This window comes from Crinia signifera, chromosome 7, assembly GCF_055691185.1.
Source record: "Crinia signifera chromosome 7, ASM5569118v1, whole genome shotgun sequence".
Classification (NCBI taxonomy): domain Eukaryota; kingdom Metazoa; phylum Chordata; class Amphibia; order Anura; family Myobatrachidae; genus Crinia; species Crinia signifera.
The window spans coordinates 13,031,681-13,047,247 of NC_139223.1; the positions used below are offsets into that span (position 1 = coordinate 13,031,681).

Below are 15,567 nucleotides of genomic sequence, written 5' to 3' on the forward strand. Positions count from 1 at the left end.
TGTGTTTGTGTCTCTATCTTCAGTTCCTTTGTGTCAATACCAGACCTAGTGGAACCGGGCACCACAGGGGGTGATCAAATTCCCCTGCTATCAACAGGAAGGTTGTCCACAGGGGGTGACCACCACACAACGTAATCAGCTGGTTATTGTTTGTTGTATTGATACTCCCTTGCATATCTCTGGTCACTAGCAGACTTACTGGAACCGACCCCAGCAGGGGGGCAGCAGCAGATGGCCAGCTGGATATTACCTGGGGGGTGATACCTGACTATTGAATCCACCAATCAAGATCCACTGCAAGCCCACTTTTGGTTTGTGCACCGTGGGAATTGAGAAGTTTTTAAAATGACTTGCACACAAGCCAGGAGGGAGATTTGATGGACTGTCCTGGACTAAGAGGTTATGCTCTGTCTAGGTATCGTGTGGACTTATCTGCTATCACTGCTGTGGGGAGGAGTGATAGTTTTGTGCTTTGGAACTGCTGCTACAAGGACTTTGCTACCCGGATGTTTTTATGCTACCATTTGAATCTTTTTCCTGTCTTCATCTACTTTCGTGTGCTGTGATAAAAATAAACCATATTTTGGTTTCATCTGCTCGGTGTCTGAGTGATTGAAGAACCCGTATCTTCACAGTCGACATGGGGTTTTTCACAGTTTTTTGGGCCGACATGTGCCAACAGGCAGTATTTCATGCCCTACCATCCACTAGGGTGTGGTGGGAGAATAAAATAGTGTGCCCAGCATAGCGAGGCACCGTGCCCGAAGCATGGCAAGGGAAGCGAGCGATGCGGTTCACCATAAACTGTGTCCACGTTGACAGTGTTGACATTCTGGTAAAAAACCTGTGAAAAACGCAATGTCGACTGTTTGACTGACGACCTTGCCCATGTCGACCTAATGCTTGTGTCGACCTAATGTCCTGTCAACCTAGACCCATGTCGACCTTCACCCATGTCAACCTAAACCCATGTTGACCTTGCTGCATGTCGACCTAGTGGTATCGACCTAATGAGTGTTGACCTAGTTGTTGTAGACCCAATGACCATATACCCTTTCCATATTATAGACATTTAGAGAGGATCCATAGATTGCACACCCTACGTACCAAGAGGTGCTACCTTGCTGAGGCTCATAGTGCGACCTACAGTAGTTGTTGTAGACCAAACGATCCACCTACGCGAGCCACCTATTCTATTCTCCCTCTATGGGGGTCGTGGACTCCCACAAGGGAAAATAGCGGATGGCCGTTGGGAACCTGGCTGTCGGTGTTTTGACAGTCGGGATCCCGACGTCGGGCACCCGTAGCCGGAGCGCTGTGTCATCTGCGCCTGCTGCCTATGTTGGTCCCCAGCCTGCACTGACAACTGGCAACCTGGGGTGAGTACTCTCCAACCCACCTCCTGCCCGCCATTGCCGCCGCCATCCTGCCTCCTGCCCGCGTCCATCCCACACCAGAAAATGCAGGGACTTTTCTGGTGAGAAAGGGGCCAACCCAATGCCCTGGCATGATCCCTGGGCCATATTCGCGGGTGGGTCCCTTCATTTTCTGCCAGTTGTCTGTCCAACAGTGACTCGGGGCAGCATGTCCCTTCCCCAGTGGGTCTGTGTTCTAAAATGCCCACTGACATCTTACTACCTACATCCAAATTCGTGTTTTATGCCCAGTATTTATAAGTTTGGCTAATTGCATTCATATCGGCATTTGCATGAATATAGCTCTCACCTCTGAATCAGGCCCTTTGTCCTTTTTGTTCTTGCAGGGCGACACCAAAAATGACAACTGGATTTTCACCTTGGCTGTTCTCCTGAGCAGCGCCCTGGTGTACAATAGTAAGGGCACCATTGACCAGGATGCATTGGACAAACTGAGGTACAGTATCCCTTATTAGCCTATAACAATGGCAGGAAATATAATACAGTAGACCGTAAAGATGTGCGCTGACCCACGTATTTGGTTTTTGGGTATTTATACTGTAATTAGGTTTTGGTTTTGCCAATATTGCCCTTATGTGTTTTGGTTTTGGATCTGTAATTTTTTTCCCACAAAAATTGCTGTCCCAATTTCCAGACATTTCCAGTAAATTGTGACCGCCTCACGGCTCTCATTGTTGTTTCCACCAATATTGGCCAAAGGTGACAGCGAACTGACTGGTTACTAACAACAGAAAGAACTATAAACCAAGCGCAGGAAAAAAACAAACAGGGCTAGTAGTTGTCCTTGCTGCTGTCCTAGAAGGGATACTCAGCCCTTCTTAAACTAAAAAAGCCAAAAATACACACAAATAGACAGCGCAGAATGGACACTTAGGGGGAAATTTACTAAAGGAAATTTGTAAAAAAATAGGTGTATTTGTATCCAGAAATACACTTATTTTTGACATTTACTATCCCGAAAATACGTCAATTCGTAGTGGTATTGATGTGCTATCAATACGAATACGAATTGCCGTATTTTCGGGATAGTAAATGTCAAAAATAAGTGTATTTCTGGATACAAATACACCTATTTTTTACAAATTTCCTTTAGTAAATTTCCCCCTAAATAACCCATTGGTTTAAAATTTAAATCTGTTTATTTTGTATAAATCTCTTAGAAATATAGGCAAACTTTTAAAAGAGGTCACCGGCCGGTGGAGTTCATACAATACATAGCATTTTACATAAAATAACATAAAAAATAATGGTAAAAATAAATAAACATAGGAGCAGCATTCAATAATGAATCATTCCAGCTTGGTTAAGCATATATAGGGTTAATTGCTTGTTAAAGCAGGGTTAGATTGAAATCAAGCTCTTTGCCAAAAAGGCTGTTAGTTGACAAATTGTTACGCTGTGCTGCCTGCACAGACCTTGCTTTCAGCAGCTTGGTGTTAGATTGGTCAGTCAGCCATACGTTTTAAAGTTAGTGACAGATTTGGCACATATAAGCAGAAAGAAAGCAAACAGATATACTTATGCTCTTGCTCTGCGGCTTGTATGATGCTGTGTAATTGTAATCCACTTTGGGGAGTATTGGCTGGCTTTGCCTTGAGTAGGTTCCCAGCTGGTTTGATGGAATTCTCTTCAGCTTTATCCAGAACACTCCGGCTTCCAAGTCCCCCACAGCGGTACCTTTCGTGCCTCTCATGCAAACAAACAGGGGCTGATGACTCGTTTCCCCGCCTCTCCTTAGTCAGCGGCTTCCTCAGATGACGTGGGGTTGTCCCCTTCCCCGTATTTAACATAGTGTGCGCCGCCCATGTGGGTGTGTATCTCATTATTCACTTGTCGTTTCTGACAGCATTTTCTCATCGCGCACATGCGCATTGTTGTTTTAAACCAAGCCTCGGTCTCATATTTATTTCCTGGTACGGACCGCAATATGCTCCTTTTTTAAAACATTATTATTATAGTACCCAGGCTCCATTTTCTTTGTACTATTTCTTTCTTACACATATTCATTTACACAGTTTTTTATTATTCAAAAAAGAAAAGAAAAAGAAACTCTAAGAGTTTATATACATACATAAACCTACACAGTTTATATTGCCATAAAAATATATGTCGACATGTCGCCACAGATATTTAATCTAATTCTATTTTTACATATCTACTTCAGGCATCCACATATTTAGATGCCCAATATAGAGGTGCATATTTCTCAGAAGAGATATATATATATATACTGAGCAATATATATTTTTACCATTATTTTTTATGTTATTTTATGTAAAATGCTATGTATTGTATGAACTCCACCGGCCGGTGACCTCTTTTAAAAGTTTGCCTATATTTCTAAGAGATTTATACAAAATAAACAGATTTACATTTTAAACCAATGGGTTATTAAGTGTCCAGTCTGCGCTGTCTATTTGTGAGTATTTTTGACTGGTTACTAGGCAACAGAGCAGCAGCACAAATGTTGAGTACAGGTTAATTTTTCCATGTTAATGCTCTAGTGCTCTTCCTATGGGTTGGTTTTAGACCTGATAACATTCTGATGATGGGCTACACGGTACAGTATAAACCATCTGAAGAACCTTTTAATTATATGATTGGCTACTGGTTGATGTTTCACACACACACTCCATAGTTGCCTAATGACAAAAATAGTGCAAATGTTCACAATACAGTGACATACAGTAGTACTTGGAAAAATAAATATATACAAACATGCATTATGTTTCCTGTCTTTGGCTAGATTTGTGGGGGAACTTTCTGAGCTTATCAAGGTGAAATCTACGGACAACGATGATGAGGAAGCTGAATTCTCAGAGCATTTCCCCATCTTCATCTGGGCTGTGAGAGACTTTACTCTGGAACTAGTGATTGATGGAGAGAAGGTCACAGAAGATGACTATCTAGAGAACGCCCTAAAGCTGAAGACCCGTAAGTAACGTGAAATGTTCTTCTAGAACTTCTTATGGCATTAGATATACATTAATCTAGAAGTGTAGATGAAAGGTTCCACGAAGCAAGACTCTATCAGATGTAGGGAAGAGGTTTCAACAGAATAAATGAAAACACGTTTTGCAAAGATTGCCAAACTAACAATTAAAAAAAAAAATAGATCCACCATACATTTTTTATATTTTTCTCTCCTTTAACCTTTTATAAAAGCTGAAAGGACACCAAAGAATGAGGATTATAATAAGCCCAGGAAATACCTCCGAATGTACTTCGGTAGCCGGAAATGCTTTGTGTTTGACCAGCCATCGGCAGACAAGGAAGTTCTCCAGAAGATGGAGCAATATCCTGAGACTGAGCTTAATCCTGAGTTCGTGGCTCAGTCGATGAGGTTCTGTGACTATGTCTTCAGGAATGCTGAGGTGAAACGCGTTACCGGACTACCCCTGGTCACAGGAGTCAGTAAGTGGATCTAATGAACAGTATTATTATTTTTATCTGCTTCCTTTATGAATGATCAAATTGTCCAAGTACCTATGACCATACAAGGAAATACTTTTCCTAAAGATCCCTAAGCTGACTGATAATATTGCTGATTGTGGGGGGTCATTCAGGTGTGGTTGGAGGTACTAACGTTCCTTGGAAGCAGCAGTGATAGCCGCTGTAGGGTAATGCAGCAGAAGGCGTCTATTACAAGTGGATGCCTTCAGCCACAGTAGTGATCCGACCTACGTTCTAGGACGTAGTATGAGATGAAAGCACGGTTTGCAGCATTCATGTTGCAGCTCAAGCCGCCCATCACAGATTCCAGGAAATCTCAATCCTACGATGCCGATCACTGTACTCTTCCCACTTCCTAAACGGAGACAACTCGCCCATGGCTGCCCCCTAAATGGTATCAGACTGTCAATCAATAAAAATGTCTGACGCCGATCTGCGTCCTACTGTATGCTGCAGGACCCATTTGCGGACATGGAAGATAATTTAATACCACCCTTATATGTAAAAAATAATGACCTTTTAATAATAAAATACTCAGTGGAGGAAGGAGAATGCGTGTTTGGTCCTGCGTCCAATAAGCCCACCTTGGTTCAGACGTCACAAGAAGTTAGCTCCCGCCCCTTTCTCGACCATAGCCATCCAAATAGAAGTCCGTATAGACTGACTTTTATTTGTGAACGGCGGAAAAAATCATTTGATGGTATTCGACCATCGAAGGATTTTTGCCCCCTACGCTCGCATGCGTATGGATGTGTCAGCATACACATCCATGCGCATGCTTTGAAGGGGATTGGCAGGGCGGCGGAGGTTTGGTCAACCCGCAGGTGGGGGTTTAACAGCTCACTAAGTAGTGAACGACCGCTGCCTATCGAGCGCACTAAAATCAGGCCCACTGTGTATCAGTGATATTTTGATAATAATTGAATTATGCAAATCTTACTTATTATTCACATATTATTGGCTAATTCCAAATGTACGCAGATGACTGCTTTATTGTGACGCGCTATACAGAGATCTCCCCACTTCGTCGTTTTATGTACATTAATATATTATTTTCCTCATTTTAAGGGTTGGCTAAATTGGCAAAAACTTACACTGAGGCTATCAGCTCCTCCAATGTCGCCTGTATGGAGGAGGTGGTGCTTTCCATATCTGAGATAGAAAACAAGGCGGCTGTGATGGAGGCAATACAGTACTATGAGACCAATATGAAGAACATCGTGGTGTTCCCCACCGAGACACTCGACCAGCTCCTAACTCTGAGCAGACAGTCTGAGGATAAAGCTCTGGAGATATTCATGAAAAAATCCTTCAAGGATGAAGATCAGAAGTTCCAGAGCCAATTAATAGTGAGTGTTATATTTATTTTATTTAATTAAGTTTGGTATTAGGTCCAAGTCTAGTAGACAATCATGATTACAGAAGGGGTTGGCTCAAGTGTTCTAGGTTGGTAGTTCCATCTCTAGTGATATTCTTATTTTTTTCTCTGCAAGATATTAAATATGTGAATGGCCAGAGATTTGTGGTCTACAGCTATGAGTGGGAATGGACTTCTTACTCCCGTGATGTATAGAAACCTCATATCTACTGGAGGTACAGGTGGTAGAGCAAACACAGAAAGACTGTTTTGGTGTATCCATCGCAGACGGCAATGAAACATGTATACAAAGTCTTTTGATTGGCGTAGCCAGTAGAGCTATAGGTCTGTATGGACCTCTCTATGTGCCACATTTCATTAGGTGAAATGCAGGGTTCCCAGTAACAGATTATAGTAAACAGACAAGAGGTCACTATATTAGATTGGGGAAATTTGACATTTCCTGAAGGTGGATTTTTTTGAATTCCAACCAATTAATTCACGTGGTCGCCTTCTTTCATTTGCTGGCTTGCATAGGCCCTCCTGCATCTTACACCCATGTATCTTTCAGGTTAATATGTAATATACTGTAATAGTCATGGTGCATGTCTTTTATTTTCTTCCTCAGGATCTTGTACAGCAGAAAAAGGATGAGATCTGCAGAATGAATGAGAACAAGTCTCGGGAATGCTGTGAGACTCTTATTAAGAAGTTTTCTGCAGGATTTGAGGAGGCGCTGGATGCAGGAACATACAGCGCCCCCGGTGGCCATAAACAGTTCCAGCAAGACCTGGAAGCAATACAGGAAAAATACAAAAGGGAGATAGGAAAAGGTCTACAGGTATATGGGCGGGACTTACTGTTGGCCAATTAGATGTCTCTTTGTTGAGTGTTAGGTATTTAGGTGGGGCTTACTTTTTGGCAAATTAGATATCACTTTGTTGCATGATTCTAGACTTGTTCCCTATGCCTCAGGTTGTGTCTCAATCCACTTCAACTCTGTGACAAATATGTGATGTTTTGTGAGGGCAGAAGTGGCAGTTGTCCTCACAGCATTTTGTATTTTCTCCTTCATCCACCAGGTGGCACTGGAGATCACAGCGGGGAATAGAGGGCGACCATTAGGAGCATGGGCGCTTTTAGAAATTTTACCAGTGTGGCCAGCTCCTCCCCTCTACTTCCCTTCCGTAGGAGCTGGGTGCTTAGTTGCTCTCTGGAGCAATAGAAATGTTATTTACAATTTGATTGTATTAGTTGCTTGCATTTACAGTGAGGACAGAGAAGCAGCTTCTGCCACTGCCTGTCTGAGACGTGGGAGCTGCCGGGGGGACTACCCGGCTCCCTGTTAGCAGGAAAGCCAGGTTTTGAAGTGCGGTGAGGGGCAGTGGGGATTTCAACAGCGCGCCTTCACAGGGGGGGGGGGATGCGCACAGCCTGCCATGTGTCCCGCTACCAGCCACCCCAGCAATTTCTCCTGCACAGATGGTGGCCATCTTTTACATCTGCTCTGGAAAGCCTGTGCTGACCCTGGTACCCACTCTGTCACTGCTCCTGGCCACTGAGGGGACCAGCTGTTGCCGCTGACCTCTCAAAATCCCTCTGCTGACTGGCTAAGTTCACAGTGGGGACTGGAGGATTGTTTTGGAGCAATAGGCTGTGTGGGAATTTACAGTCAGTGCGCTCCTGTGTTACATCCCATAGCGCTGTACTGACTGTGGCAACTTCTTCTTTATTTCTCCTCTAATAAAGCCTATACCCCTTTTGCTCATTCTTTGGTGTGAATTGTGGGTGCTGGACAGACATGGCAGGAGGTAGCTCTAAACCTCATAAGGTAACATGCATGAAGTGTCACAATAAGTTTACACCTCAGGCGGAGGGTACCCTTATCTGTGATAGTTACACCCAACCGCCACTTTTATCCCCCCAGCAGGATATCCCTGTGTAGGCGTCCCAACTCTCAGAGGTGATTTCTAATCTGTCCTCTCAATTATCTGCCTCTCAGAGGGACATGGAGGTCGCCAGGTCTCAGCAGGCTGAGTTAACTTCAGCAGTGGAGTCTCTTCCCAGGGCCTTGACCCCGGAAGCTCCCGCACCTGTGGCCCCTCCAACAGTCACTGTTTTCAAAAGGGTTTTTGTAAGCATTGACACTGCAGGCTCAGATGAAGACATGACAAGACTCTTGAGGAGGGCGAGTTTCATCCCGGTGTGGACAATTGGGAAGCCGACTACCTCAGTCGGCACAAGATGCATCAGGGGGAATGGCGGCTTCATCCTCAGGTCTTCCAGAGTTTGATCCACCGTTGGGGTTGCCCTCAAATAGACTTGATGGCCTCTTTGACTCAACCATCATTAGTACATGAAGCAGCCAGTCAGAAAGCAGCAATGTAACATGTCCGCAGGGAAGAAGTGTACGAGGTTATGGGCTCTCATTCACCTGGGATTGTGTGAGGGGGAGGAATGGCTGATGACCAGGAAGACTGGTAGCCCAGAATACACCTGTGTGTGAGATACAAGGGAAAGGTGAGAATCCTGCATGATAGAATGGCAGAGAGCAGAAGTTCTCCCTGGAATGGCTCAAGTCCTGATGGGGATCCGGAGGGGGAAGGGGGGTTGTGGGGAAATGTTTTATTTACTGTTTTATGACATCGTCAATCAATGTTTAAAGATGGGTTTCCCCTCTTCAGCCTCAGTGGAGGTACACTGAAGTACAGTCTTATTGGTCAATCAAATAATTGCAAGGTGGGGGTGGGATGTTGCCATCAGGAAGGCCCCCTAGTGGCTTGATCTTGCCTCATTGGTCGGTAAGCATATACGTTGGGCAGAGAATATAAATCTGTGATTCTGGAGTTCCTGTAAGTGCGGGATATACTGTAGCACCTACTCGCTGCTGTCACTTATTCACAGCTACTGTACATGAACCCAAGTCTTTAGACACAGATAACCGACTATCCTTCTTACACTGTGTTTTGTGAATCTTTGACGTTCCACAGGCTGACGTGGTGCTGGCGGATTACCTGATGTCCAAAAAATCCATTGGAATCAACATTTTAAAAAGTGATGAAGCTCTGACTGAGAACGAGAAGAAGATGGAAGGTGACTGATTATGTAGCTGCTTCTCTGAGTACATGATCGCAGCTGACGTCATGACACGCCTGGGTTATCCCTGCCACTCCCCTTTCCCTCCCCCAACAGTCACTTCCTGTCACTCACTCTGCAATTAGATCATCACCACATCCATTGCTGAGCCTCTATAAATATGTAACGGGAATTTCTGTCCTACAGAAGGGACACGTAATGGGATACATAAGCTATTTTGACAGTCACTTCCCGGGAGATCCTCCTGAACAAACCCTTTGGTCTTCATATTTTATCATATTCAATTCATTTTTGAGGCACAAGATAGTGTCGGAGTCCAGGAGGGCCCACACTGCACCCATTATTTTTAATACTTACCCCTCCAGAGTCCCACCATGAAAATCAGCAGAAACATGGCCTCCACTCCAATATTCCAGAGACTCTGATTCTTTAGAGGAGGGACCTGCATTGAGCAGGCTGCACTTGGCACCTCCCCTCTTAAAGTGCCTCTGGTAGGACCCCTTCTCCTTGTGGACTCATGGGCATTTGCCAGTCTAGTCACCCTGCAGTTACGCCACTGCCTAGGTGTAGTTGTCGGCATGGTGACTGTCAAAAAAGGGACTGTGTCCCAATGGGAAGTGCATAGGCGCTAGGATATAACCACAGACCATAGAACAGTAAGGGGGAAGGGTACTCAGGCCTGCAATAAAGAAATATATTGCTCCGTATATACAGTATGGATAATGCTGAACACACCACTGTCCATTATTAATTATAGCAAAGGTAGATCATTAGCAGGTTTCATATTAGTGCGGGAAGTACGAGGTGTAAATATATATCAGGAACGGGCAGTGATTCTGGGCAGTACATAGTTTCCAAGTTATTCTTTCTCTTATTTATCATTCCCATTTTCTTCAGAGGAGAAAGAGACAAAACAAATTGAAGAGCTGAGAAGTCAGGTTCTCCATCTGGAGGAGTCTCAGAGGAAACAAAAGGAAAAAGATCAGTTAAAAACTATGGAGGAGAACATGACGCGGCTGATGGACAAAATGGCGGAAGAGAGAAGAATGATGAAAAGTCAAATAGAGAGGATCATTGCGGAGAAAAACAGGGTACGCGCTAAAACTCTCTCACAATTCACTGTGTGAGGATTATTAGATAGACAGTCATAGGTCTACCCCAACAGGATGGACTCCCAATTAGTGTACCCTCGTATAGCCAGCTCCGCCCCCATTGGTCGAGCTCAGTGTCTTGATACAATCACATACATCTGTTATATTCTCCATCTAAAAAATACATTTAAAAAACTCATGTCAAGCTTATCATGTGACCCTGTTCACCTATGGCATATAACCTTTTTGGTAGTCCTTTTGACCATCTAGACACATCTATCGATCGGTACCACAATTCACCTCACTTGGTGCAGGGCCAGACTAGGCCGTAGGTGTACAGGGGAAATACCCGCTGGGCCCCATTGTGCGAATGCCCCACCCCTTCTATAGGGGCCAGTATCATGGAGGGGTAGATGTATGAAGCAGTGGTAAGGGAGGAGAAGTGACAAAGTGCCTGGTACTTTATCACCGGCCAATCAGCTCCTGACTGTTAAGTTAAAAAGGAACAGTTAGAAGCTGATTGTCCGGTGATACAGTACCAGGACCTTGGGGCCAGATGTACTAAGCTTCAAAAGTGGTAAAATGGAAAGTGATAAAAAACCAGCCAATCAGCTCCTACCTGCCATGTTGCAGACTGTGTTTGAAAAATGTCAGGCAGGGGCTGATTGGTTGATTATTTATCACTCTCCATGTTATCACTTTTGAAGCTTAGACTATCTGGCCCTCTATCACTTCTCCTCCCTTATTACTGATTCATACTGTACATCTACCCCTGAATGCTTGATTTGTTTCTATGGAAACCTCACCATTGTTAACCCCTTCTTTATAAAGGGGTCCATGTTTTTTGTGACGGTTGGGTAGCTAATCATACTTTTCAAGTAGCTCCCCTCTTAAGCTTGGGCCTCTACCCCTGCCAGTGGCAAATGCAGAATTTCTAGAGGGGGGTTCCCAATGCCATCTACAATCTCCCGCTCTACAAAACATTTCATCTAATACTGAAGTCTAGGGGAGCGATAGAACCTAGTAACGACCCTGGACATTAACCCTTTCAGTGCCACCATCGCTGCTAAAAATGTCAGCGTCGCTCACATTTGTTGTATAACTTCAAATAAAAATGTTGTGTAAAAAAACATTCTATTCCCTCAAAGGGTTAATATACATACTGGTATTTTTATACACTGGGTACTGCATGGAATACATTACTAATATTTAAAACTAAAGTGGTCAGGAAAAGGTTAAATATAATGAATACACAAACACTAAGCTCACATTCTTTCACCTCATGGTAAAGGCGCCTGTCTCTTCTGCCTGGCAGCTGCTCTCTGGTCAATTGCACTGATTGGGGACTCACATAGCAAACTTGGTAGTAGAAGCAGTTCCCTCTGGTCATGTGCAGCAGCTCCGCTCTGTCCCTTACACTGCACGATGTGGCTGCAGTAATCCTATTATACACCATTACTAGTGTTGTCATAATTTCATGCCTGCATTCCCTGATGGGCCCTTCTTGCCCCAGTCCGACTATGACATGGTAGCACAGAACCAAGTGCAGAATTCTACTGTACCAGATATTCCAACCCAGATACTGCAACATAACCCGTGAGTCAGTGAGAGAGTGTGTGTGTGAGTGAGTGTGTGAGTGTGTTGGATCAGATGGATGTTAGCAGACCCGTGAGTGAGTCAGTCAGTCAGTCAGTGAGTGTGTGTGTGTGAGTGTGTTGGATCAGATTGATGTTAGTAGACCCTTGAGTGAGTGAGTACCTGAGTGAGTGAGTACCTGAGTGTGTGTGTGAGAGTGTGTTGGATCAGATGGATGTTAGTTGACCCTGGAGTGAGTGGTGAGGAAGTGAGTGAGTCAGTGAGTGAGTGAGTGTGTGTGTGTGTGTGTGTGTGTGTGTGAATGTGTTGGATCAGATGGATGTTAGTAGACCCTTGAGTGAGTGAGTGAGTGAGTGAGTTGGATCAGATGGATGTTAGTAGACCCTGGAGTGAGTGGTGAGGAAGTGAGTGAGTGAGTGTGTGTGTGTGTGTGAGTGTGTTGGATCAGATGGATGTTAGTAGACCCGTTAGTGAGTGAGTGAGTCAGACAGACAGACAGTAAGTGAGTAAGTGCGTTGGATCATATAGATGTTAGTAGGTTTATTCAATCACAAGAAACACATTTATTACTACACAGTTTGTTGAACATATTTGGCTATTAGCGGTACACAGACGGTACACGTGTTCCCAACAGAGAATACAACACATCCCAGCGTCTGGATCTTGTTATCCTTCTGCTCACACACTAAGCCAATGGGCTTTATTGTTTATTGCACCCTGTACTGTCCGGCCGTGACCAATACCCAACAGGTGTCGGAAGGTCGGCTGGTTGCACTATGAGACAAATAGGAAAGGAAAGAAGAGGCTCGTCCTAAGGTTTCCGGAAGTTTCATTTCTGTGTGCCATTATGGTTTCTCGTTGTCTTCTCAGGAAATGCAAACATACCGGAACCAGGGGTCCCAGCACGCCAACATGTACCAGGCGCAGATCGAAGACCTGAAGGAGAGGAACGATAAACTGAAGGATGACCACGGCGACACTTCCAACTTCTCGCCCGTCGTTGAGGCTTTTAAGAGGGTCGCTTGCGCTATCGGACCCTCTATCATTGAAATGGCCGGCGACATCTTCCAGAAGAAAGTAACGGATAAATGGAAAACGTACCGAGCAAAAAAATAGTGCAAGGTTCCGGATTGTCTGGCTTTTTGTTGAGATTTCCTTTTTTACATTTATACTTAATAGCGGAAAGGATTGTTTTTTCCATCACTGCTTATTGTATTCATTTGCATTTATTTGTCCACTGTCTGAAAATATTATAGTTGTTTCCAACTTTTCTGATTGTAATTTGCATAAATGCATTCATCTTCCGTCAAGTCACTGTGAAGATTCCAGTCTGGTCATTGATGTCTCCAACCTTTACTATAAACCCCTGACATACGGTATAACGTGTCAAAGGTAAATGTATGTGACCCTGAATATGTCACATGAATATATCTCATGGTCGGAGTAGTTACATGTGGTGAAAGGACCCCCGATGATAAATACTGCTTGCTACACTCTGGTTAGGGCTGGTAATGACGATGGCTATGCAGGGGCAGATCCAGGATAAAATGACAGGGGGGGCACCATGATAAAAGAGGGTTTAGGGAGGGGGCGTGGCTTAACAGCCTGACTGGACGGACGTGTCTACGCTGAGCTCCGGGCACAAACAACCCCAATACCTGGAATAGAACCCTCAGGTGGGAGCATCGGCATCCAGTCAAGGGGCACAGAGGCGGAGGACGCAGCGGTGACCTTCTACTACACCGCAGAGCTCCGGATCCGACGGATCGGCATCGGGGCCTAGTGGAGGACGGAGACCGCGGCCTAAATTTAAGGAGACCCGGAAGTCGCGCAGAACGCAGCGCGCGAAGGACGGAGACGCAGCACACAGAAAACACCCCACAGCCAGGGGAGTGCGGAAGGTGCTGGGGGCACTGGGGAAAACAAAAGGTAACAGGCAGGAGACGGCCAGATTGCTGCAAAGGCTAAGGGAGACAGGCACTATTTCTCCATTCATCCATCCCACATCCTTTCAGCATAACTGCCAATAAGACTATCACTAAGTGCAACAAATCCCCTAAATTGCCCCACAACAACAACAACAAGGCTCTGTGCCAATCAATCAAGGCATGTTGCTGGCTGCAGCCCCTCACTCCATTTTATTACACTATTTTATACAGTACAATTCAGAGCTCCCAAAATAGTGGCCAGACTGACCACTGCTTGGACACTGACAAGAACATACAGACAACTGTACATACACAAGGCTCACTGCTGCAGGTCAGAGGAGCTGCGTGATAAAGACTAAGAGGTGATACAACACCTTTTATATATATATATAAATATAATCAGACATATTCTACCATTATGGAAAAATTTATGGCCCGCCCACAGAGGGTCCAAAAAGGCGGACAACAGGGAAAGGGCCGTGGGAAAGCCACTGCACCCCAGTCCTCGCCCAACTCCCCTATGTCAGGGCATGAGGGTGATCTGGATTTACCATCATCCCCAGCTGCTCAAGCTATGTCGACACAAGAGATAACGGCCATACTGGCGACTTTACTGGATCAAAAATTAGCTCCCATAAAGGAATCAATTGATTCAACCCTCACGCAGTTGACGCAACATACACAGAGGCTGTCGGAGGCGGAGCAGAGAATATCAGACTTGGAAGATGAACTGGCGACATCTAAAGCGACAGTGGCGGCACAGGAAAAGATGGTAGCCAATATACACGACAAGCTAGAGGACCTGGAGAACAGGAATCGAAGAAATAACATACGCATCATTGGCCTACCGGAATCCGTTAAGAACTCAGAGCTAATGCCTTCGGTCGCAGACTGGCTACCAAGAGAGCTGGGGTGTGTATCATCGGGGGACTCCCTGGTGGTCGAGTGAGTACACCGAGTGGGGCCTGATAGGCAGAATTCGAGGGACAGACCAAGGCCGGTGATCTTGCGAATTCTTAATTATGCGGACAAGGTTCGCTTGTTAGATGCATATAGAAAACACAAAGATTTGCGGTACCAGGGAAACAAGTTATTGTTGTTTCAGGATTTCTCCTTCCTTGTGGCTTCACAACGGCGAGAATTTGCACCAGCCTGTAAGCAACTATTTGAAATGGGCCACAAATTTGCCTTGCTTTATCCGGCCAAACTTCGGGTATTTCATGAGGGACGGCCATATTTCCTAGACACTCCACAAGCTGCAAGAAACTTCATTGACTCTCTCAGGGATGGCTCGACCTCCAGGATGTCGGATGCAGACTGACACTTTATGTCCTACAATGTTTTTGCTACGATATCCTTTGTTGGTATATTTACTCCAGTTCATTTCATACATAGATTACGGTAATTATAGTTTACTTCATAATTATAGCACTGTTCTAATGATCACAATAACTAATCAAAAAAAGTTATATATAAATATTCCCACTGTGACATCACTGGTAGACCAGATGACCTATAGGCCTTGTCTGCTAGAGTATGTCGCAGTGAGCCTTGAATTGAAAAGGATTTTCACCGTGGGTTTATGGTGTTATGGTGTTGTGTTACTTTTT

At 44.7% G+C, this 15,567-nt stretch overlaps 1 protein-coding gene across 1 annotated transcript in view; it reads left to right on the forward strand.

The window, feature by feature from the left end:
- Positions 1-13,339, forward strand: part of LOC146019779 (guanylate-binding protein 2-like) — a 29,341-nt gene extending 16,002 nt beyond the window's left edge. The window contains exons 4-11 of the mRNA XM_083152332.1: positions 1,763-1,872; positions 4,183-4,370; positions 4,602-4,850; positions 5,958-6,238; positions 6,875-7,087; positions 9,237-9,339; positions 10,240-10,433; positions 12,900-13,339. Coding sequence (XP_083008458.1) covers positions 1,763-1,872; positions 4,183-4,370; positions 4,602-4,850; positions 5,958-6,238; positions 6,875-7,087; positions 9,237-9,339; positions 10,240-10,433; positions 12,900-13,145 — 1,584 coding nt within the window. The 3' untranslated portion in view covers positions 13,146-13,339. The remainder of the gene's footprint in view (positions 1-1,762; positions 1,873-4,182; positions 4,371-4,601; positions 4,851-5,957; positions 6,239-6,874; positions 7,088-9,236; positions 9,340-10,239; positions 10,434-12,899) is intronic.
- The last annotated feature ends 2,228 nt before the right edge of the window (positions 13,340-15,567 follow it).